Below are 25,611 nucleotides of genomic sequence, written 5' to 3'. Positions count from 1 at the left end.
CCCCCCCCCCCCCCCGCACCTGCATAGTGCCATCTGGGTATCTTGGCAGTGCCAGGCTGGCACCTAGGTGGCAATGCCAGGGTGACAGTGCATCAGACTGGCACTGGCAAGGTGCCCAGGTGGCACCAGCAGTGCCAGGGTGCCACCCTGCCCAGAGGGCAAGCATCTGGGAGCCTCCAATCCCCTGGGAGACCCCACAAGTGCTGTTCCGTTTGGGGAGACCAACACTGAACAACGCTCGCCCAAGGTCCATGAGGTGAGGGAGTTAGATGCCGACACCTTGGTTAGATCATGGAAATGCACATTAGCACGAGACTAGCCTTCTCGCTCTTAAAAGCAGATTTTGCAAAATGTGATCCACCCACAATGGGCGGGAATCACATAGCGATGGCTCACAAGATCGCATTAGATTTCGTGGAAGAATGATGCTCAAAGTAACAAAAACAATTTGATCAGCACGGTTCATCATGCCAATAGAAAATCCTTTTTAATGTTTATGTCACAAACCTAATTTTCAACAAAAGGCAAATTAGCAGTTAGATTTTTTTTGAATTATTCATTTGGTTGAGCTTTGCCCTTTTGGAAATTTTAATGCTGCTTATAGTTTCTGTATTTTGATTCATGGTTTCTCACAAATTTAAAATTTAAGCAGTCGGTTGCAAGAAGTCTGCCTATAGATGTCATATAAGAAAACATGTACGGGGTGGACATGTACAGGCCTGCAACAGTCTTGATAATGGCGAATCAGATGTCTTAACAAGGTGGGGTGGTACCGAGTGTGGGAATACAGGGGTTCGTATCATGAAGGGAAGTGCTTGGAAATAAGTTCTGCTCAGAGGTAGTAAAGCAATATTTTTTGATTGATTGCTGCAAAACAAATAATTTAGTCTTCCACATACCCACTGCAGCTAGATACATAAATAATTAAGGTGTGATTCAGCGCCTTGTCGTGCCCAACTTGGTGTTGGGACGAGGCGGTTAAATCTCACGAGAGGCGGCTCGCAAGATCTGCAATGCTCGAAACGCCTCACGAAATTTAACAAAATCTTGTACGGTGTCGCGGTCTGGATCTTGCCCAGTGAGGTCTGCATCTTTAAATGAGCCATTAAACTCATGTAAATATGCATTTTCAGGATTCTCCGCGGCGCCCAGGACCTAACGGCCCCATCTGAGAGACCTCGACAGGGTGCCGCTTTGCACTGGTTTCCACAAACATGGAACTGTTGTAATGGCATCTGCGCAGTCTCCCAGGCCATTAGACCCCAGGCAGTTGGAGACAGGGCAGGATGACACTCCGGCACCTTAGCAGTGCCACATTGGGACCCAGCCAGTGCCACACTGGGTGGCAGGGGCACTGAGAGGATGCCAGGCTGGCAGGGTAATTTCCAGGGTGCCAGGTTGGCACTGCCAGGGATTGAGCGCAGGGGGCCTCACCAAGGTTGGGGGGGGGGGGGGGGGGGGGGGGGGGTTGTCATAAACAGGACGGAGGGCTGAAATGGAGTGGAAGAGGAGAGAAAAGATCGGGCCAGCCAGACAAAATGGCTCCCAATCTGCAAAGGGCTTGCCAGCAGGAAATAACTAACGTGTGGCCTCAGCGGTGGGAAACTCCGAGGCCAAAAGAAACAGCAAAGTGCCTTTGAATAATGGGGTGTTTCTCGTCGCTTCAGACTCCAAGAAACACCTCACTGAGCACACCCAAAAGCAGACAGAAATTGTATTTTCCATTCAATCGTGGTACAATACCCACAATAAATATCTTTTTTTTTTAAACTGTTTTCAAATTGTTAGTAAAAAGTATAAATTTAATTATCTTCCATTTTCTGTTTCGTGGAAACAAAACACACATACTTGAAAAAAGTTTTTTCATCAAATGTTACAAGAGCTTTCAAAAACTCATGCTTCAGTTCATTTTGAAATCATTTGGAAAAACTGTGCAATTCCTGTTATATCCCAAGGAAAGACATATTTGGAGTTGCTATGCAAAGAGTCAGAAAGATGCATGCGGGAACATTATCACTGCACATGCTCAGTCTTGTTCTGGAAAATGCAGGAATAAGTGTGATTGTTATCCCTCTTCAATAGGCAAAGTGATAATTCTGGGAATAATATCAACTCCAGGTCTTGGTTTTGCAGAGAGACTAAGGCCTCCAAGTTAAAGTGTTAATTAGGGAAATCAAAGACATGAGATAATTGTTCAGGTAGTTTAAATTGTTAGCTATCCCAGGGAAGTTCCATTCTGTTTGAAGCAGGTAAGTTTTTAAAAGTAACTTTTTTGGCTGAAATATTTTAATTGTGAAACAATCATAGAATCCCAGTGCAGAAAGAGGCCATTCATCCCATCGAGTCTGCGCCACCCTTCGAAACAGCACCCCACGTCGACCCAATTCCCGCTCTAGCCCTGTATCCCCAGCGAACCTTTGGACACCAAGGGGAAATTTAGCATGGCCAATCCACCTAACCTGCACATCTTTGGATTGTGGGAGGAAACCGGAGCACCCAGGAGGAATCCCTCGCAGACATGGAGAGAAAGTGCAAACTCCACACACACAGTCACCCAAGGTCGGAATCGAAGCTGGGTCACTGCTGCTGTTAGGCAGCAGTGCTAACTACTGTGCTGCCCAAGTCTCAATTTCTATTCCCCATAATCTAATCTGATTAGTGCATACCAGTTCACAAAAATATGAACACTCAAATGACATTCCGGTGACCATCAAATATGAGAATGTTGTAAAAAAACTAACTTGCAAAACTCATGATAGATGCCAAAAATTCTAAAGATTGATTTGGTTGCATGATAGATGTGACAAATCAATTGTTAGTGTCATTTTCCAGCAGACTTGCTACTGAAAAATGAATTATCTTGGCTGTCATGCTGCAATCAGTGATGCCTATAAGTCAACCTGTCCACTGTTCTTAACTACTAGCAGCTTCCACCTTGCAAATTCCTCAGAAACCTGGCATTTTTACAATGGCAACTTCAAGGAGTAGCCTGTCATACAGCATATCTGTATGCCTGCATTCTGCTTGTAGCTGTGCACTATAATCAATTCCGAGTATGGGGGGCAGCAGGGTGGCGCAGTGAGTAGCATTGTTGCCTCATGGCGCCGAGGTCTCAGGCTCGATCCCAGCTCTGGGTCACTGTCCGTGTGGAGTTTGCACATTCTCCCCGTGTTTGATTGGGTTTCGCCCCCACAACCCAAAGATGTGCAGGGTAGGTGGATTGACCATGCTAAATTGCCCCTTAATTGGAAAAAATTAATTGGGTACTCCAAATTTATGAGAAAAATAAACTTAGTGCCTCCACTTCTACAAGCAAACAACATTTTTTTGCTTTAAAAATGATTTATTTGGGTGAGGGGCTACAGCTACAGAGATGTTAAATGAAAATATATCAGGATATCTTTGTACACAGCATTGCGACAATAACGCCCACATTAATTGCTACAATACTTTCTCAAAAAATTGTTTTCTTTATTCTTTCATGGTACGACATGGCAGCATTTGTTACCCATCTCTAATTTTTCTTGAACTGAGTGGCTTTTAAAAAATCATTTACAAGATGTGGGTGTCACTGGATGGGCCGGCATTTATTGCCAAACACTAACTGCCCTCCATTTCAGAGAGCATTTGAGAGTCAACCACGTTGCTGTGGCTCTGGAGTCACATGTAGGCCAGAACAGGTATGTTTTTACAACAATCGACAATGGTTTTGTGGTCATTTGACTTTTAATTACCATGGTGGGCAATTAAGATTACTAGGTCATTTCAGAGGGCAGTTAAAAGTCAAACACGGAGTTTGCACATTCTCCCAGTGTTTGCGTGGGTTTCGGCCCCACAACCCAAAGATGTGCAGGCTAGATGGATTGGCCGCGCTAAATTGCCCCTGAATTGGAAAAAATGAATTGGTACTCTAAATTAATTTTAAAAAGTCAAACACATTGTTGTGGGTCTGGAGCCAATTGTAGGCCAGACCAGGTAAGTGTGGCAGATTTCCTTCCCAAAAGGTGAACCTTCCCAAAGTGAACCAGATAGGTATCCAACAAACGCTGATGGTTTCATTACACCATTACTGAGGCTAATTTTCAATTCAAGGTTTATTAATTGAAACTATATTTCACCAGCTGCCATAAAGGGATTTAAATCCATGTCACCAATTCATTCCTGGACCTCTGGATTATTAATTCAATGACATTATCACTGCACAGTCATTTTCATGAATGTGGTGATCCTTTAAGGAACCAATTAAGTAAAAGGACACTGCAGAATTCTGCAGTATTCTTATAGGAAAGAACATTATATGTGGGAATGTACAACATATGTGTGGAGAAAATTAGCATACACCACAGTGACACAGGCTTGCAGAATTTAAGGTCACAGATATGAGTACTTAGGTCAATGCACAATAATGTATTTGTGGTTTAAAAATCTCTATTGCCATTTTGTAATCTTTGTGTAAGTATATTTCATTACCGTTTTTGCTGATTCGAACCAGCTATCTCACTTCCATTGGAGGAACTCTGTTGACTGATGAATATATGTTTAAAGGAAAGGATGAAAGCAGATAAGTATTAATAGACTATATTCCTACTTTTAACTTGAGTACTCCCAGCTACACGGCTCTTCCATTTCCTAAAGCAACGTGGAACAGAAATAGAGCAAATGGCTTGTTTATGGTTAGCATAAACTGGAAAAGAATGCTTGAACAAACTCCACCAGCCCACAGTTAACTGCTGACTAGAACACAAACCACTATGAAGCATTCTAAACATATATGTTGCAGCGGCATACTCTTACCTTCCCATTCAGAAGGAATGTTTCCACCTTCATATTCAAATTCTTTTGGATTGAACGCTTCAATTATTCTTCTTGAACGAAAAGTCTGTCCTGGAACCAGTAACAAAAGATTAAGAAGCGGACTGGTTAATTTTGTTGAATTATATATTGGAAGACAAAGCCATGGTTTTTGGTTCCTGCTCCAACCTCTGTTCCCTATGCTACTTCCCTCTTCATGACAACAGTCTGCAATTAAGCCAGTCTACTCGCAACATTGGTGTCATTCTTGACCTCGAGATGAGCTTCTGACCTCACATTCAGTCCATCACTAAAGATCGCCTTTTTCCACCTCTGTAACATCATCCAACTTCGCCCGTCTTGGCTCATCTTCAGCTGAAACCCTAATTCAAGCCTTTGTTACTTGACTTGACTATTCCAAAACACTCCTTGCTGGGTTCTTACATTCTAACCTCCATAAACCAGAGAGCATCCAAAACTCTACTGCACATGTCTTAACTTACTTACCTATCACCTCTTTGCTCACTGATGTACACTGGCTCCCGATGAAGCACTGTGCTTAAAAGCACTTTTAAAATCCTCATCCTTGTTTTCAAACGTCTCCATGATTTTGCCTCTTCCTATCTCTTTAATCACCTCCAGCCCCTCAACTCTTTCAAGTATTTGAGCTCCTTGAATTCTAGCCTCTTTAGTACCAAAATTTTAATCGCTCTATCTTCGGTGGTGTGTCTTTAATTGCCTTGGCCCTAAACTCTGAATCCACCCCTTCCCGGTCCCCAACGGTGCTCTATCTCTCTACCTTGCTCTCCTCCTTTAATAAAATCCTTAAAACTCCCATTTGGACTAAGCTTTTGGTTTTGGTTACCTGACCTAATATCCCCTATGTGGTGCAGCATCATATTTTGTTTTATAATGCTCCTGTGAAGAACCCTGTGGTATTTCATTACATTAAAACTACTATATAAATCTAAGTTTCAGTTATAAGTGTTAATACTGTATTCCATGCCCCTCCTGCACTAATAATAATAATCATCATTATTAGTGTTGCAAGTAGGCTTAGCATTAACACTGCAATCAAGTTACTATGAAAATTCCCTGGTCGCCACACTACGGCGCCTGTTTGGGTACAGAGAGGGAGCATTCAGAATGTTCAATTCACCTAACAATCACCTCTTTCGGGACTTGCGGGAGGAAACCGGAGCACCCGGAGGAAACCCACACAGACACAGGGAGAACGTGCAGACTCCGCACAAACAGTGACCCAAGTCGGGAATCGAACCCGGGTCCCTGGCACTGTGGAGCAACAGTGCTAACCACTGTGCTACCATGCCGTCCATGTGAATAAAATTATGATGCGTGGCACAAACCCAAAAGCATTGCTGCCATACAATGCTAACACATTTATTAGGACAACAGTATAACTCATTGTAATGTTGATCACTGACAGGTTGGGACCAATAGCTTTGGTGTTTTCACTAGTTCTGCTGCAGCTTAAAGTAAAAGCAAGTCGTCCAACACAGAAATCTACTGAAATTTATCACGTTGCTAACTTGAGGGAAAAGGTATTATACAATGGAACTAAAAGAAACAGGACTCATAAATATTTTGTAATACAGTTTGACTATCACAATCATTGCTTAAGACACAAGTAACTTCCTGTTATTTCCTCCCTCAAAACTCTTATTCCCAGTTATTTACTGTACAAGAGGTTTTTTTTTTTGCTTTGTGCCAGAGTTTGAAATGTTCGCTTAAAATATTTATTTGTTTATCTTTCTTTTGGCTGGATTAATTAAGATGGGTTGAAGGGCCTCCTCAACGTGATCTAACCGACTGGGAACAGAGTTCCATAACGAGTGCATTAAGCCGAGTGTTTGCCGGCGCTCACAACGCCGAGAAACACCCCTTTATCTACTGGGACTCTGGTTCTATTTGAAACCTCAGCCTTATTCCCGTTTCCTTCACTGAGGAGCTCCACTCACCGGAACTCCTCAGTGCAGGAGGCGGTGGGGACACCATTTTAAAATGGAGTCCCGATATCTCGACTCCCGAAGCAATCCCCGAACTCACCGCACAGCCCCAACTCACCTATGAGAGTCCTCGGCCCACCCACACCCCACTGCACAGGCATCCTCGGGCCCGATCCCCGAGGCAGGAAAAATGGCAGCTTAGCACCTTGGCACTGCATCTAGGTGGCACCAGCAGTGACAGGGTGCAACCCTGCCAAGAGGGAAAGCACCTATGGGCCTCTGATAACATGGGAGACCTCACCAAGTGCTGTTCTGCCTGGTCCCCACTTGTGTAGGCTAGCACTGAAGAGCGCTCGCCTGACGTCTCCGAGGCGAAGGGGTTAGATCCTAAAGCCTCGGGTAGATCATGGGAGAGCATAATAGAGTGAGACTAATATGCAAACGGCGGGATTCAGATCGCGCTGCTGCGCGAGGTGTGGCGCGCCGGGTGGATCCCGGAATAGGGATCTTCTGGCATCTACCGGCCGCACTGCATTTTGGGCATAACGTGGTTGGTAAATCGTGTCTGGTGTCTTTTTAGATGCGCATGCACTGTATGCCTCCAATAGGGTTGTCAAGCTGATCAGTTCATTCTTTTTCTCACTCTACGGATGCTGTTTGACCCGAGTATTTTCAGCATTTTCTATTTTTATATAATTCTTCGTAGTTTGGGCTTGACTCTCTGATATCAGTTTCAATGTTCTAGGTTAAACTGAAGCACCTCATAAGTATCCCTCCTCTGATCCCACTGTAATATTATAGTCTCAGCAACCAAACCACATCCCAATCAATAGCATTGACTCAGAATTACATTTAATTTTTAAATTTATTCATGGGACATGCGTCGCTGGCTGGGCCAGCATTTATTGCCCATCCCTAATTGCCCTTGAAGGGGCAGTTAAGAGTCAACCACATTGCTGTGGAACAGGGGTCACACGTAGGCCAGACCAGGTAAGGACGGCAGATTTCCTTCCCTAAAGGACATTAGTGAACCAGATGGGTTTTTACGAGAATTGACAATGGTTTCTTGGTCATCATTAGACTTTTCAATTCCAGATATTTTACTGAATTCAAATTCCACCAGCTGCCATAGCAGGATTTGAACCTGGGTCCCCAGAGCATTAGACCATAAGACCATAAGACATAGGAGCGGAAGTAAGGCCATTCGGCCCATCGAGTCCACTCCACCATTCAATCATGGTTGATTTCAACTCCATTTACCCGCTCTCTCCCCATAGCCCTTAATTCCTCGAGAAATCAAGAATTTATCAATTTCTGTCTTAAAGACACTCAACGTCCCAGCCTCCACCGCCCTCTGTGGCAATGAATTCCACAGACCTACCACTCTCTGGCTGAAGAAATTTCTCCTCATCTCTGTTCTAAAGTGACTCCCTTTTATTCTAAGGCTGTGTCCCCACGTCCTAGTCTCCCCTGCTAATGGAAACAACTTCCCTATGTCCATCCTATCCAAGCCATTCATTATCTTGTAAGTTTCGATTAGATCTCCCCTCAACCTCCTAAACTCCAATGAATATAATCCCACGATCCTCAGACGTTCATCGTATGTTAGGCCTACCATTCCTGGGATCATCCGTGTGAATCTCTGCTGGACCCGCTCCAGTGCCAGTATGTCCTTCCTGAGGTGTGGGGCCCAAAATTGCTCACAGTATTCTAAATGGGGCCTAACTAGTGCTTTATAAAGCCTCAGAAGTACATCGCTGCTTTTATATTCCAAGCCTCTTGAGATAAATGACAACATTACATTTGCATTCTTAATTACGGACTCAACCTGCAAGTTTACCTTTAGAGAATCCTGGACTAGGACTCCCAAGTCCCTTTGCACTTTAGCATTATGAATTTTGTCACCGTTTAGAAAATAGTCCATGCCTCTATTCTTTTTTCCAAAGTGCAAGACCTCGCACTTGCCCACGTTGAATTTCATCAGCCACTTCTTGGACCATTCTCCTAAACTGTCTAAATCTTTCTGCAGCCTCCCCACCTCCTCAATACTACCTGCCCCTCCACCTATCTTTGTATCATCGGCAAACTTGGCCAGAATGCCCCCAGTCCCGTCATCTAGATCGTTAATATATAAAGAGAACAGCTGTGGCCCCAACACTGAACCCTGCGGGACACCACTTGTCACCGGTTGCCATTCCGAAAAAGAACCTTTTACCCCAACTCTCTGCCTTCTGTCTGACAGCCAATCGTCAATCCATGTTAGTACCTTGCCTCGAATACTATGGGCCCTTATTTTACTCAGCAGTCTCCCGTGAGGCACCTTGTCAAAGGCCTTTTGGAAGTCAAGATAGATAACATCCATTGGCTCTCCTTGGTCTAACCTATTTGTTATCTCTTCAAAGAACTCTAACAGGTTTGTCAGGCACGACCTCCCCTTACTAAATCCATGCTGACTTGTCCTAATCCGACCCTGCACTTCCAAGAATTTAGAAATCTCATCCTTAACGATGGATTCTAGAATTTTGCCAACAACCGAGGTTAGGCTAATTGGCCTATAATTTTCCATCTTTTTTCTTGTTCCCTTCTTGAACAGGGGGGTTACAACAGCAATTTTCCAATCCTCTGGGACTTTCCCTGATTCCAGTGACTTTTGAAAGATCATAACTAACGCCTCCACTATTTCTTCAGCTATCTCCTTTAGAACTCTAGGATGTAGCCCATCTGGGCCCGGAGATTTATCAATTTTCAGACCTTTTAGTTTCTCTAGCACGTTCTCCTTTGTGATGGCAACCATATTCAACTCTGCCCCCTGACTTTCCTGAATTGTTGGGATATTACTCATGTCTTCTACTGTGAAGACTGACGCAAAGTACTTATTAAGTTCCTCAGCTATTTCCTTGTCTCCCATCACTAGATTACCAGCGTCATTTTGGAGCGGCCCAATGTCTACTTTTGCCTCCTGTTTGTTTTTAATGTATTTAAAGAAACTTTTACTATCATTCCTAATGTTACTAGCTAGCCTACCTTCATATTTGATCCTCTCCTTCCTTATTTCTCTCTTTGTTATCCTCTGTTTGTTTTTGTAGCCTTCCCAATCTTCTGACTTCCCACATTATAGGCTCTCTCTTTTGCCTTGATGCATTCCCTGACTTCCTTTGTCAGCCATGGTTGCCTAATCCTCCCTCTGATAACCTTTCTTTTCTTTGGGATGAACCTCTGCACTGTGTCCTCAATTACTCCCAGAAACTCCTGCCATTGCTGTTCTACTGTCTTTCCCACTAGGCTCTGCTTCCAGTCGATTTTCGTCAGTTTCTCCCTCATGCGCCTGTAATTACCTTTATTTAACTGTAAAACATTTACATCTGATTCTACCTTCCTTCTTTCAAATTGCAGACTGAATTCTACCATATTATGATCACTGCTTCCTAAGTGTTCCCTTACTTAAGATCTTTTATCAATTCTGGCTCATTACATAACACTAAGTCCAGAATAGCCTGTTCCCTCGTGGGCTCCATCACAAGCTGTTCCAAAAAGCCATCCTGTAAACATTCAATGAATTCCTTTTCTTTAGGTCCACTGGCAACATTATTACCCAGTCCACCTGCATATTGAAGTCCCCCATGATCACTGTGACCTTGCCTTTCTGACATGCCCTTTCTATTTCGTGGTGCATTTTGTGCCCCTGGTCCTGACCACTGTCAGGAGGCCTGTACATAACTCCCATTATGGTTTTTTTGCCTTTGTGGTTCCTCAACTCTACCCACACAGACTCCACATCGTCTGACCCTATGTCGTTTAGTGCTATTGATTTAATTTCATTTCTAATTAACAAGGCAACCCTGCCCCCTCTACCCACCTCTCTGTCTTTTCGATAGGTTGTAAATTCCTGGATGTTTAACTGCCAGTCCTGAACCCCCTGCAACCACGTCTCTGTGATGCCTACCACATCATACCTGCCAGTCACAATCTGGGCCACAAGCTCATCATTACTGGATTACTAGCCCAGTGACAATACCATTATGCCACGGTCTTCCCAATAGTGCCTTTGTATAAAAAGCTGAAAGAAATAAAACCATTTTTTGCTACTCTAGACCCACAGCTGTTATATCAAAGTGTTCTTGTCTGATCACAATGCAGTTCCCTCTGCGTGTTGCAGTTCCACATGAGCAAGGTGAAAACTGCTACTCACATAAGCAACCCATAGGCACACACCCTTGTCAAAAGCAACTGGAAATTCTCAGTATCCAGGGTCCTGGTGAAATTTCTAATTCAACTGTCAGGCTACAGATGAAAGGGCAGGCATATCTGTGAAAAACTCCTTGATGACATTAAAATAACTAATTATATTGGTGAATCTGTGGAAGAAAATTTGTATAAGAAACATGCTGAGTAAATTGATGGGACTGTTTTATTTATTTTAAAAAGGAATTTAGAGTACCCAATTCATTTTTTCCAATTAAGGGGCAATTTAGCGTGGCCAATCCACCTAGCCGGCACATCTTCGGGTTGTGGGGGTGAAACCCACGCAAACACGGGGAGAATGTGCAAACTCCACACTGACAGTGACCCAGAGCCGGAATTGAACCTGGGACCTCGGCGCCGTGAGACAGCAATGCTACAGGGGCTGGTTTAGCTCAGTGGACTAGACAGCTAGTTGTGATGCATAACAAGGCCAGCAGCGCGGTTTCAATTCCCGTACCAGCTTACCCGAAACAGGCGCCGGAATGTGGTGACTAGGGGCGTTTCACAGTAACTTCATATTTGGGACAATAAAGGTATTATTATTATTAACCACTGTGCCACCCAATGGGTCTGTTTTATGGTACATATTGGCTTGGTGGATGGTACCTTTGGGTAGGGGAACAATCAAGAGATTTAATTGGTTGTTTTTTTTCTGGCTATTAAATTATCTTTGGTAATTTTTAAAACAACTTCTGATTATTTTTTCTCATTAGGGAAACTGGCTGTTTAATGGCAATAAATGTGTATTTCAGCCAAACACAATTCTTTTACCCTCTAGTAGAGTGACATTTTACGGGTCTGATCCTGGAAGGCATGATTCCTTTGAAAAAGTGAAATGTGTTAGATTACCTTTAACTATATAAATTGGAACCATAGAATGGTAGCATCACAGAAGGCCATTTGGCCTGTTGTGTCTGCTGGTTTTTCTTTTTCAAATAATAATCCAATTATCTCCTGAATGCCTTGGTTGACCATGCCTCCACCACACTTCCTGGCAGTGCTTTCCAGATCCTAACCATCTGCTGCGTGGAAAAGTTATTCCTCCTGTCTCTATTGCTTCTTATGTTTTATCATAGAATTTACAGTGCAGAAGGAGGCCATTCGGCCCATCGAGTCTGCACCGGCTCTTGGAAAGAGCACACTACCCAAGGTCAACACCTCCACCCTATCCCCATAACCCAGTAACCCCACCCAACACTAAGGGCAATTTTGGTCACTAAGGGCAATTTATCATGGCCAAGCCACCTAACCTGCACATCTTTGGGCTGTGGGAGGAAACCGGAGCACCTGGAGGACACCCATGCACACACGGGGAGGATGTGCAGACTCCGCACAGACAGTGACCCAAGCTGGAATCGAACCTGGGACTCTGGAGCTGTGAAGCAATTGTACTATCCACAATGCTACCGTGCTGCTCTAAATGGTGCCCTACAAGGTCTGTAAAATGTTTATATTTAATATGTAATTGACTTACATCAATGTTTTCCAGCAAATTATGCATAGATGTTGTTGGAGGAGCGGTTTCAAGACCTGTGTATTGAGTCAGCTGCACGTGTGGTTATTCCCTGTGGCTCAGTACAGAGAGGAACAAACACCACAACCTGGACAAGGTGGCTTATTTAATCAAGCTTGTCCCTGAAGCTGCCACCTTGAAACTTATCCAATAGAATTGCAAGCAGTGTTTAAACTTCACCCAATAGAATCGCAAGCAGCGCATGATCGATCCTCATCCTGACAGCTGTGTAAAATCCCAGCAGCTTGCTGACTGTTTGTGAGAAACAACAGAACCAGCATCCTGGATGGTTTCACAAAAACAAGGGCTGGGATTCTCCCCTACCCGGCGGGGCGGGGGGTCCCGGCGTAGCGGAGTGGCGCCAACCACTCTGGCGTCGGGCCTCCCAAAGGTGTGGAATTCTCCGTACCTTTAGGGGCTAGGCCCGCGCCGGAGTGGTTGACGCCACGCCGACTGGCGCCAATACCGGCGCCAACGGCCTTTGATGCCCACCCCCGGCATCAGGGCTGGCCGAAAGGCCTTCGCCGGTTCGCAGCATGCGCCAGTGCGTCAGTGGCCGCTGACGCCACCACCGGCGCATGCGCGGTAGGGGTCTCTTTTGCCTCCGCCATGGTGGAGGCCATGGTGGCGGATGAAAAAGAGTGCCCCCACGGCACTGGTGGGCCCGCCGATCGGTGGGGCCCGATCGCGGGCCAGGCAGAGAATTCCCAGCCACGGCGGGGGCGGGATTTACGCCGGCCCCGGCAATTCCCGACCCTGCGGGGGGTCAGAGAATTCCGCCCAAGATGTCAGAAGTAATGTCCTTTTGGTCAAATTAGCTATCCTAAATCCCATTTGATTACTTATTACTGCTATGTCCTAAAAATACATGTTTAATGGTTAATGATTACTCAGACCTATAATTCATCTCAATCCATAATAAAATAGCTTATGTAGAACTACTCTAACGGCATGCTAATGATTCAGTTTTAAGAGGTATCATCGCTGAACCCCCCCTTCAAATGTTATAACAGGTAAACAGGCAATCTGGCCCAACCGATCGGCATATCCCAATAATTACCTCAGCACGAGCAAATAGTGCGAATCACATTTACCTGCCCTGTCCCCGCCATATCTAGCACAGGTCTGATGGGCCAAATGGCCTCTTTCTGTGGAGCACAATTTTATGGGAAGTTGCCAATATGTAGAGCTCCAATTGATAATATTAATAAGAATGGAAGAAATAGGAGTCGATAATTGTGGCCCCTTAAGCCTGTCATTAAATAAGGTCATGATAGAATTGTGGCCTTAACTCCACTTCCCTGCCTGCCCCCTGCACTAACTCTCCCCCCACCCCATAACCTTCAACCAAAATCTGTCTAACTCAGCCTTGCATATATTCAATTTCCCATTGTAGCCACCCCATGCCGCCATGAAACCCACTGCCATGAGTGTGCTGCCGGCAGGAAAAATTAATTGCAAGGACTGGAGAATTCCGGCCCATATCTCCTAATCACAATTTTCCTCCCCGGAGAGTGGGAGAAAGATGTTGGGTTAATTAATTCTGCACCCCAGTCTGTGCTGATGGCCATATGTTCCTAAAACACACTGATGTCTTAGAAGGGAGATTTTAAAACTGCCTCATGCAACTTGCTACGTACTGGGAAAAGCAGGCCTGATATGAAAGGCTGAGGCCACCACTCTCAAGATGTGCTAGCAGGCTCCTAGATTGCATTTGCCAACCTTCTAATGCAGTTGTGAGCAGTAGCTCCAATCATCTGAAAGCAGGCATGGTGCAGCCATCAGATCCAACAAGGCCTCAGTAAGAGACAAAAACATGAGTCACAGCACCCTTCACACAAAGCACACAAAGCAGCGAAGAATGAACTTCTATTAAGGTGGAGGCCCTAGTTTCATTCTCAACATCCCCAGTTGCGTGGCCTAATGCCATCATCATCTGCTGCACTGGTTCTTCCATTCCACCATCATCTGCGACATGTTGGTGCTGACAAATACAGCAAGCCTAGGGGCCTCAGCCACAAGAAGCTCCATGTTACCACCAATGGTCCCGAGAGTCCTTATTCTTCAGGCCTCTATCATCCACTTGTTCTAATCCATGACCACCACCTAGCTGGTCTCTTTGGAGAGGCAGTATTGTACTTCACAGCTTCAGAATCACACTGGCTCTTTGCAACAAGTGAATGATGCTGGAAATATCAGTTATCCTGTAAGATGTTGTTTGCACCAGTGGAACGTGTCTGTGCTGCTTTTGAGGACAGCTGAGACACTCTGACTCAACTTGGTTCTGGCCTGAAGATGGGAGAGGGTGCAATCCCAGGAAAGAAATAAGGTGTACTCACTGGCTTTCCATTGCTCTTTTATGTGGACAAGGTGTGTGAAACATTCAAGGTCTGTTTTCTGCAGCATTTCCCACCCATACCAACCCTGAAGGGGAAATTTCTATCTAAGGGACATTGGTTGGTTGAATGATATAACTGAGTGCCACACAAAATTCCACTGCTTGATTTGACTTTTATAAATCAGACAGACATCAACTTTCAGTTCCCATCTCATACCACCACTCTCCCACCAAATGAAAAGGATAGTTTTGTACGCTAATTGGACTTTTCCTTCTCTGCATGCCAATTTACATGGTCCCTCCATGAACTAGAGGTTGATGTTTCACTGCTGTACTACGTTTCCTCGACACGTTATAACATTAGTTTTAAATATTCCTCCTACAAATATGTTATAAAGGTTACAAAAATAGATGCTTTGTTCAGATATTGTTTTGTCTGGACTCGGGTCACAGAGATATCCAAAAAGATGCATTGCAAAGCAACATAATTATATTCAAACAGCTAATTTCAACTTGAGAACTCAGCGTGTGTCCTCAGAATAGCAGAATGTTTCTGCATTAAACAAATATACATTGTCTTTCATTAGTGTGATTTTATTTACTTTAGATCTTCCCAATATATTCATAAGACACTATAGAGCAAGTTGTTTTTTATGCAAATAATTTTTTTAGAAGTCTGAATGATAACACAGGAGGATACTGTTACTGTGGCTAGAGTGCAGTCTTGAGCTGGTTCTCTATTGGAATCTGGAACCAAGCACAGTGAGCCAATTCATTATCATGAAGATTGTCCAAGTTTATAGACACTATAGTTGCTAATAGAACCTGGGGCAGGCTCTTTCTGAGGTAGTCAAATCTGATGGCCAGCCAATCACAAATGGTGAAAGACTACATTCTACAATTACAGAAGGCAAATTACTCAATTCCAATCTGCAACCAATTTTGTTGCTGCACGTAGGCTATCTATGGATACCAGTTTTCCTCTAGGTAAGTTATGTCACCATAAATTTTAAACAATATACATTGCCGACTCTGAAAAGTACTCCTCTCGGAAAGTCTCTGTTGAAGCATCACATTTCACAATGTCTATTAGTCTTAGTATTGTTGTGTGGCTCACATGCATCAGGAACTGGGATTTAGACTGCATCAAACTCATTTCAATTTGGACTCTTTTAATCACCAGGAAAGAAATTTATCAATCTGTCAGTTTTAACCGGATCTGAATAATTTCTAGGCAAAAAGCCAGCATATTGTGGCTTAGTATTCAGTGCTATCAAGTCCTCAGAAAAGCAGTAGAAAAGAAGGTTTGAAACAGTTGAGAGTTATTTTTATGATTTGTCGACTGGCATTTGCAAAAAAAAAGTGAAAGCAAAAGAAATAGCCTGCGCTTGAAGTTGGGATATATTCAAAATCAATCTTTGGAAAATTGGGCAGGATTTTCCCTGCAGCATTAAATACAACGATAGGCGTGAAAAACAATGTTTTACCCGCTGACCACAACGGCAGATTTTTGCACGACATCATCCGCATCCCACTGGATTAATTATGCATGCACAGGAAGCACACTGGATCGAAGGCAGGTGGCCTTTAATTTGCCCACCCCACCATGAGCTCATCGCTTACTCAAGCTGGGCGTCATATTCAAATGGCACCCATGCTTGGCTTTTTCAATGTCTGCAGCCCAGGACTTTCCACAGAAGACATGGCTCCCAAAGAGGAGAAGCATGCTGCTCCAAAATACAGTGACGCCTCACAGGAATGCACTCGAGGCTCACTGCAATGTCTTCAACTCCTGTGATAGCTGAGGAGATCCACCAACCACAGCTTGAAGGTGGTGGGCAGTGCCAACCTAGCATACACGAGGTTAACCCAGGATAAGTTAACCATTTCGTCACTCGCAACTCAAGTCCATCAATCACCGGCACTGCCAGCTCAAGGGGCATCACCCACTCACTTTCTCACACACACTTTCACATATCCATCTGTGCTCATCTCCTCTGGAGCTTGCATCATTACCCTATCCATAGCGCTATTCACCACCTACACGTCAGGCATCTTTATTATCTGCCCTGTCATGCATCCTGTTCACACTCTCGATCTGGGTTCATGCAAGACAAGCTTGCTTACAGTTGCAGGACCAACCAGAGGTGGAATTCTGCAACTCAAGGTCCTCGCTGCCTTCAATGTTAGAGCCATTGAACTATCCGGAGATGATGCTATCTGCCAGCGGCAATGGGGAGGTCAGAGGTGCACACCCATGTGAGGATCTTGCACCAGCTAATCCCTCAGGAACCATACTTATTATTATTATTTTACAGTTGCCTACCATGTAATAATTATCTCTACTTTCTTTCAGAGGCACCTCTGCCAAGCACCCAAGGCCCTCAATCAACCAGTCCCTTAACTTAAGCCCCAATAACACCTTAGATGAGGAAACTGAAGGACAGCACCACAACAGTGCTCACCCACACCCTACAGCAGCAAAGCCACATACCTCGATGGGACCTAGCTCTAGAGCAGCTCGGGTCACAATCTGGTGAGCACAGCCCACAATCTAGTCCACAGCAGGTGGAGGCACCGACACCCAAGATCAACAGCAGTTGAAGACTGTTGGAGGCCAGGAATCTGCACAGTCCAAGTCAGAAGATGAGCCTCTGGCCTCAGTTCTAAATTAGTTGGTGGAGCTGTAGCAACAATCACAAGAACATTAAAAGGGATGTCAGCTGTATTCCTCAGAATCAAAGTGCAATGGAGGAGTCCATCTGCATTCAGTCCGAGATGATTGCGCCGGCATGCCAATGCGCCGAGGTCAACACTGGTAGGGTGGCAGCTGCATCAGAGACTTTGGTCCACTACATCAGTCCTCAACTGCTGCAGGAGTAACACTCCTCCGCTGAAGCCATTGGTGGCATCACATCACCATGTGATGGGGGGCACCTAATTCTCACTCAAGTTGCCACTTCTCCTGACAGTGTCAGCCAGGGGTCCTCAGGCACCCACTGGGAGGAGGACCAGTAGCTGGGACATCCTCACAGGTGACATCAGGACAGGCTGGCTGATCTCAACCTCCTTTTCCTGTGACCATTTCACCTTCAGCTCCACAGGCCGAGAAGGGTGCACCTCCCCTGGAGGAGGACAATCAAAGTGGCCAGGGTCCTCCAGGCCTTGGTCCTCACAGGACGCACACTAAATCATCACAGACAGCAGGATTTAGCAGTCAGCAGGCTACCTCTACCTTCAATGTGGATGTGGGGAATGCACCCAATCATATAGGCTGGGTTAGGAAAGCTAAACAAAATCAGGAACACAACGGTAGCATGGGTGTTCACAACATGTATATAATGTTCACAAATTATAAATAAAAATTGCACCAACTTCACATCTCCTGTGTATGCCTCCCTTTTACAGATGAACGGTGAGATACCGTGGTCCCTCCCCCCACTTATCGCAGACGTCACTAGCATGGGCCTCTCATCTAAGTAGTGCATTTCCTTATCGCAACAGTAAGTTGGCCCTTTTCCTGATCATTTTCAACATCAGTGATGCACTGACCTTAATGTTAGGTGTGCCCGTGGAAAGAATCTCATCCCATGCTTTGCGGACCTATTATTATTTATTCTTGGCTGTGTAAGATTAAGGCAGAGGCATATTCCTATCTTGTGTGCATTCTTGAAAGATGAAGGTGTAGTGTGCAAGGAGTCAAATGTATACACTGAATAGCGCCCAGCTGCGGGCTCTCTGGAGAGGCCAGTGAATCAAAGGAGGCCGGTGGACATTGGGTAAGTTCGCCGAAGCCTGTTTAAGACCAGCTTCGGCACGCGCTGTTTGGTCCCACCCCTTGTGGCCGGATTTGGACTCCGACGCCTCGTGGACTTGGGTGAATCCCGCCGAGGCGTGAAGACTCTCGGGAAGCCCGCGAGTGGGCTTTCCGGCACTCACCGGCCGTACAACGCGGCCGGTGGATCGTGCCAATAGTGGATGGAGACATCTCTGCCCGTCATAACCCCCGAGGACAAAGACAAACTCCACGAGCACAAAGACAAGATAAATTATCTTCTCATGGGACTCTTGGAGTATGAGCTTCTCAGATAGGGGGCAGAGGCCACCCATCTAGAGCCTGGTGTGGTCAGTTCTCCCAGCAAGTACTTTACTGGGAGTGATATGCTGCCTTGAACAGAACTTAGTCAATTGTTAAATAAAACTATGTTCATTTACCGACAGTTTCCTGAGTTACAAAACTGGCGACGAGGATGGGACTAAAGAAACAATCCACTGGGTCCAATCACACACAGCTGGCACGGTTCCTGCACAACACCACATGTGACAACGGGAATCACCCCCACAGAGCTAATGCTGGGCCGAAGGCTCAGGACTCGGCTCAGTCTCACATTCCAAGTCTTGGCAGGAAAGCACGGTGATGCACAAGAGGCACCACCATTTAGTAGCCCGGCGGAGGATCTTGTTGCAATGGAAAGATGCGGAGACCCCCAAGCATGGAGACCTGGATCAATGACATGGCGGGATTCATTAAGCTGGAGAAGGTCAAATTCGCCCGCGGGGGTCGGTACAAGGGTTCTTTAGGCACCATTGAGGGCACTAGTGCTGACATTTCACAGTTTTGGTGATGGAGCGTTGTGGCTCCAGGGGTAGTGCTGGAACAAATGGGTCCGATTTCATTTAAAGTCCAGATCATGGAAAGTCCACAAGAAGCACCTGGACCTTCTGCAAAATGGAGAACCCACACTTCCACACTCAAAGCCCTATGCCTCTAGCCAGTCTGGGACCCAGCCGTCAAGATCATAGCGTCCGGTCCAACAAGAGGAGGATGACTCCGGATCCGAGATGCACACAGAAGAATCTTTACTGGAAGACAAAGAAATGTCCAGAGCTGATGCCCCACCAGCGACTCTCCCACCGATCGGCCCAGAAAACAGCGATCGGCACACAGATACACTCTACCTGACCCACAGCCGCCACAGACAGAAATACAGTCGCACGCAAGTGGCACAAAAAGGCCCCATCTTTGGCAGCTGAAGAGGGACGTTATGTGTGTGTGTGTGTGTGTGTGTGTTGTGTGTGTGGGGGGGGGGGGGGGGGGGGGGGGTTCATAACCCCCATAAGGATAAGGGGTAACCATCATTAATCTCCCTCTGGGACTCGGAGTACAAGCTTCCCAGATAATGGGCGGAGGCCACCCATATAGGCTCGTTAGGTACTAGGATAAAAGCAGGGCAAGTGTGGCTAGTTCTCTCACTGTACCAGGAGAGATATGCTGCCTTGAGCAGAACTTTGTAAATAGTTAAGTAAAATTAGGTTCATTTACCGCCAGCTTCCTCGGAGTTACTAAAGATACACAACTACGGAATGTCCTTGGCCGCTTTGGCCCGTCGAGGATACACAAAATGCGTTATCTCGTTCTGAAGATAGATCTCCTCAGCCAGATCAAAGGCATACGAGCCCATTGAGGATAGTAGAGCATCTCTTGGCTCTTGAAGGCTGTCATTGTGACTGAGATGCTGGAGCTACACTTGAAGAGCCAGCACCTTCTGACATCTGATTCCAGGACTCCCTCCTCCATTTAACAATTTCAGCAGGACACATGCTCCTCAGGCTTCACCATCCTTCAAAGGATCAGGACAATGTGAGCCTGCTGTGTAACTATTCACTCTCATATTGAAGTGCATGGTTGAAATAAGAGGAATTGCAACACTGGTGCTCATGTTGGCTCACGATTGACGGCAATTGTCTAAGAGAGTGCTCACTGCAGTCTTTCCTGTTTATGTATTGGAGTGCATGTTGCCAGCGAGCTTTTATAGCCACATGAGAGCAGTTGATGCACCTGTGAGATTCCGGAAATCTCCACAAAATCCAGTGCTCTGGTATCCTGGCTTGCACGATCTCTATCGAAGCTGGTGTAATTGTGGGCCTTGGCAAAAGGGGCGTTGTGACCTCATGTACACATTTGTCCTTGGGCATTGAGAGGTCCCACAGTGATCCCCAGTGGAGACTTGGAAGGAGCCGTTGGCTCAGTAGTTGAGGGTGGCCATTACTCTCAGAATCACTGACAATAGATGACCTCCCAGTCTGTGCGGCACAATTCTGAAGAATGTGGCAAATGTAGTCAGCAGATTCCTGGACATATGGAGTCATTAGCGACACTGTCTCTTTTCATCTGCAGATAAGTCATGCAAATCAATAACACCACGGTCTTGCGAGCCACGTACACACAATGTTTCTGTGAGCCTCATCCTCTGCATCTGGAGGGGACACTGCTGCCCCTTGGTCTGGAAGGCTTTGCTCCTCCGTTTGGCAAGCTAGGTGCCTTCGTCACAATCTTTTTCTTTTTCTCTCTTGCCTATATGTGATTATGCAGGCAGCAATAAATCCAGCCTCCATTATCCTGATGGTCTCCTCTCTACAGTATAAGACCATAAGATACAGGAGCAGGAGTAAGCCATCTCTCCAGTCTGCTCAACCATTCAATGAGATCTTGACTGATCTGATGAAACAATCCTCAACTCACTTCTTCCCGCCTTATCCGCATAATCCTGGATTCCCTAGCTGTTTGAAAATAGTGGCATCTCAGCTTTGAACATACATAGCGACCCAGTCGCTACATCTTATGGTAAAGAATCCCACGGATTCACTACCCTCAGAAGAAATTTGCCCTCAGACCAAAAAATGTACCCTCAGGACAAGTTCGCTGATGACAACGAACGTAGTGGGTAGATCTTGAACAACGATGGGTCAGAGTATAGAACGGAGATAGAGAACCTAGCGGCATGGTGGTAACAACCAACAATCTCTCCTCGATGACAACAAAACTAAGGAGCTGGTCATTGACTTCAGAAAGCGAAGTATCGTACACACCCCTGTCTGCATAAATGGTGCCGAGGTGCAGATGGTTGACTGCTTCAAATTCCCAGGTGTGTACATCACCAACAATCTGTCTTGGTCCACCCAGGTCGATGCTACGACCAAGAAAGCATGACAGCACCTATACTTCCTCAGGAATTTGCATGTCCACATTGACTCTTAACAATTTTCACAGGTGCACCTAGAAAGCATCCTATCTGGCTGCATCACAGCCTGGTATGGCAACTGCTCAGCCCAAGATGTTAAGAAACTACAGTGATTCGTGAACACAGTCCAAATCCATCACACAAAACCGCCTCCCATCCATTAACTGTCTACATCTCCCCGCCGCCTTGGGAAAGTGGGCAGCATAACCAAAGACCCCTCCCATCCAGGTTATTCTCTCTTCCAACCTCTTCTATCGGGCAGAAATACAAAAGTCTGCACAAACAGTTCAAATACAGCTTCTTCCACGCTGTTACCAGATGCCTGAATGACTCTCTTATGGACTGGACTGATGTCTCCACACTCTTCTCTACTGAGCAGTGCTATACTCTGTATGCTTCACCCGATGTCTATGTCTATGTATTTACTTTGTGTATTATCGTATGTCCTATGTTTTTTCATGTATGGAATGATCTGTCTGGACTGATACGCAGAAACAATACTTTTCATTGTACCTCGGTACACGTGGCAATAAATCAAATCCAAATCCTTCCTCATCTCAGACTTAATGGGTGGCAACTTATTCTTTGATTATTCCCTCTGGTCCTAGACTCTCCCGCAAGCTGAAATTATACTCTCAGCATCTGTCCTGTCAAGCCCCTGAGAATCCTACATGTCTCAGTAGGGTCGCCTCTCATTCTTCTAAACTCCAATGAGTACAGGCTCAATATAATCAACCTCTCCTCAAAGGAATCCCTCCATATCCAGGATCAACCTAGCGGACCTTCTCTGGGCTGCATCCAATGCCAGTATATTTTCCTTAAATAGGTGGTCCAAACTGTTCAGTGTTCCAGGTGTGGTCTAACTAGTGCCTCGTATAGTTTTAGCAATTCCTCCCTGTTTTTATACTCTAGTCCCTCTGAAATAAAGGCCAGCATGCCATCTGCCGACGCTGTTACCTGCTCAACTTGCATGCTAGCTTTTGTAATTTATGCAGGACCCCCAAATCCCTCGGTAGAGCAACTCTCTCTCCATTTAAACAATGTCAGCTCTTTTATTGTTCCTACCAAAGTGCAAAACTCCACAGCAGGAATTCTTTGGCCGTTGCAGTTGTTTCTCACTGGCACTGGTAATTAAAATCACCCGCCCACGTGAGGTGATTTTAATGGGAAATCCCATTCACAACTGGCGGCAGTGGTGAATCTCATTCACAAGGGCGGGAGTAGTGAATCTCATTCACAAGTGACGGGAGTAGTGAATCTCATTCACAAGTGACGGGAGTAGTGAATCCCGCTGTCAGCGAACGGCGGGCCTCCAAGAAACCCAATGGCTGGTGGATCAGAGAATCCTGCCCCACATTTTCCATATGTCCAGTTTTCACCCACTCACATAAACTGTCTACACCCCTCTGTAGATTCTTTGTCATCCTCACCACTTGCCTTCCCACTTATTTTTGTATTATCTGCAAACTTTGGCAACAGCACATTCACTTTCATCATCTTAGTTATTAATATATATTGTAAATAATTTGTAGCCCCAGCACTGTTGCACGTGGCACTCTGGTAGTTGCCAAGTGCCATCTTCAAAATGCCCCCTCTTAAACTAATTCCCTGTCTTCTGTAGAAGGATCATCTAGATCTGAAAGGTTAACCGGTTTCTCTCCACAGATACTGCCAGGCCTGCTGAGTTTATCCTGCATTTCTTTTGTATCTATTTTCTATCAGTTAGCCAATCCTCCATCCATGCTAATATATTATCCCCAATGCCGTATGTTCTTATCTTATTAAGTAGCCTTTTGTGTGGTATCTTATCAAATACTTTTTGAAGTCCCAAGTATTATGCATCTACTAGATCCCCTTTATCTATCCTGTTCATTCCACCTCAAGAATTCTAATACATTTGTCAGGCATGATTTCCTCTTCATGAAGCCATGACTCTGCTCCACTATTGCCTCAGAAATAATTTTCCCAGTGACAGATGTCAAGCTAACTGTTACCTGTTTGTGTCTCCATCCCTTTTTGAATAAGGCTCTTTTCAATCCTCTGGGACTTTTTCAGAATTTAAGGATGCTTGGAAAATTGCTACCAGTGCAACTGCTATCACTGTAGCTACTTCCTTTCACGTCCTAGGATGCAACCCATCATGTCCAGGGGACCAATCAGCCTTTAGCTCCATTAATTCCCCGAGTACTTTTTCTCTAGTGCTAGTTATTGTATTTATTTCCCCCCCATTTTTGACCCTTGATTAATCCAGAGGTGCAAGGTAATGCTCTGGAGACCTGGCTTTGAACCCCATCACAGTAGATTGTGGAATTTAATATGGCAGCACAGAGTGTGGTTAGCACTGCAGCCTCACGGCACCAGGGCCCTGGGTTAATTTCAGGCCTTGGGTAACTGTCTGTGTGGAATTTGCACATTCTCCCCATGACTCCATGTGCTTCCTCGGTGTTCTCCAGTTTCCTCCCATAGTCCAAAGGTTAGGTGGATTGGCCATGATCAATGCCCAGGGTTAATAGGATAGAGCGAAAGGGTAGGCCTAGGTGGAGTGCTCTTTTGGAGGGTTGGTGCAGACTCGGTAGGCCAAACGGCCCCTTTCTGCACTGTAGGGATTCTACCGTCTCGCATTATGTGCATCATTGTTTCATTTTCCTGATTCCCTGTATTGTCATTGAAAGGTTCCCAATATATCTCAACTGTTCCTTGGTCCTCATTTGGGAATGCACAGTTCTGTTGTGTGCCCCTTTAAATCGGTCCCCAGGTTCATGCACTGCTCTTCAATCTACCCTCAGAGCCCTCACCAGCAGAGTTTCTCCTCATTTTAATTTTGACTGTACCATCGCTGCAGATTGGAAAATGATAGTGCAGAGCTGTCACTGCCAGACTGGCTTGAACCCTCCCTGTGAGAGTGTGGATATCCTTCACATTATCCTGGAATAGCTTAAGATTCAGGCTTCCCTCCCTCCAAGACCTCTCAACCCTTCCATTGTATTCCTTGATCCCATTGTGATTGTGGTGGATATCTGTGTGTTAGTTCTTTAACATTTTGCCTAGTGTGAACATCATCCCTTCCCATCTTCCAGCCACTTGCACAGTTAAACATATACCTGCCCTACCCCCACCTTTGGGTGCCCCTAGAATCCTTCTCCCCATATAAAGGCTGTAGATGCCTCCGCTAACAGAGTGTGCCATCTGCAGCCCAATATGATGCCAGAAATTCCAGAGACTGAGGCACATGATGTTACGACAATGACCCACCCACAACATGCTGGGCATGACTGAGAATGGCCTGATTTGCCCTTCCCCTCCCTGGATTAGAGAAGGACAGTCTTTGCAAGCTCAACAATGTAAACTGGGATGATTCTTCACCCAGCGCTCTTCCCATTTTAGCCCCAAGTGACTTGTGTCATTCTATAATATATTCTCTCCCCATTCTGGTGCTGAGGACAATAACTCTCCATGCACCCGCCCCCCCAATCATATGTTTGAATGAAACTTTCCCCTCCAGCTCCTTTATATGCTTCAGGCCAGTTTCCGCACCCCTTCCCCAGTACATCCTTAACCCTGAAGCACATTAAGAACCACCCCACCTTATCGTTGGCTTGGTAGATAGAGACTTGCCTGTGACAACCCCCTGAAAGTGATGTGGTGCTGCCTGCAAATCCTGGCACTGATTCCTGCCAGCGCTGTGCGAAGTCACGAGTGAAGTGCGGGTCGCCAGTTGCATGCTCCTTATATACCATT

General features: G+C 45.5%; 1 protein-coding gene across 1 annotated transcript in view; it reads right to left on the bottom strand.

The window, feature by feature from the left end:
* Window positions 1-25,611, bottom strand: part of ndufaf2 (NADH:ubiquinone oxidoreductase complex assembly factor 2) — a 224,662-nt gene that overhangs the window by 82,884 nt on the left and 116,167 nt on the right. Inside the window, 1 exon segment of the mRNA XM_038790988.1 lies at window positions 4,795-4,884. Coding sequence (XP_038646916.1) covers window positions 4,795-4,884 — 90 coding nt within the window.

The sequence above is a fragment of the Scyliorhinus canicula genome, chromosome 3 (genome assembly GCF_902713615.1).
Source record: "Scyliorhinus canicula chromosome 3, sScyCan1.1, whole genome shotgun sequence".
In the NCBI taxonomy this organism is placed as follows: Eukaryota; Metazoa; Chordata; class Chondrichthyes; order Carcharhiniformes; family Scyliorhinidae; genus Scyliorhinus; species Scyliorhinus canicula.
This window is presented reverse-complemented; position numbering and strand designations above follow the sequence as displayed.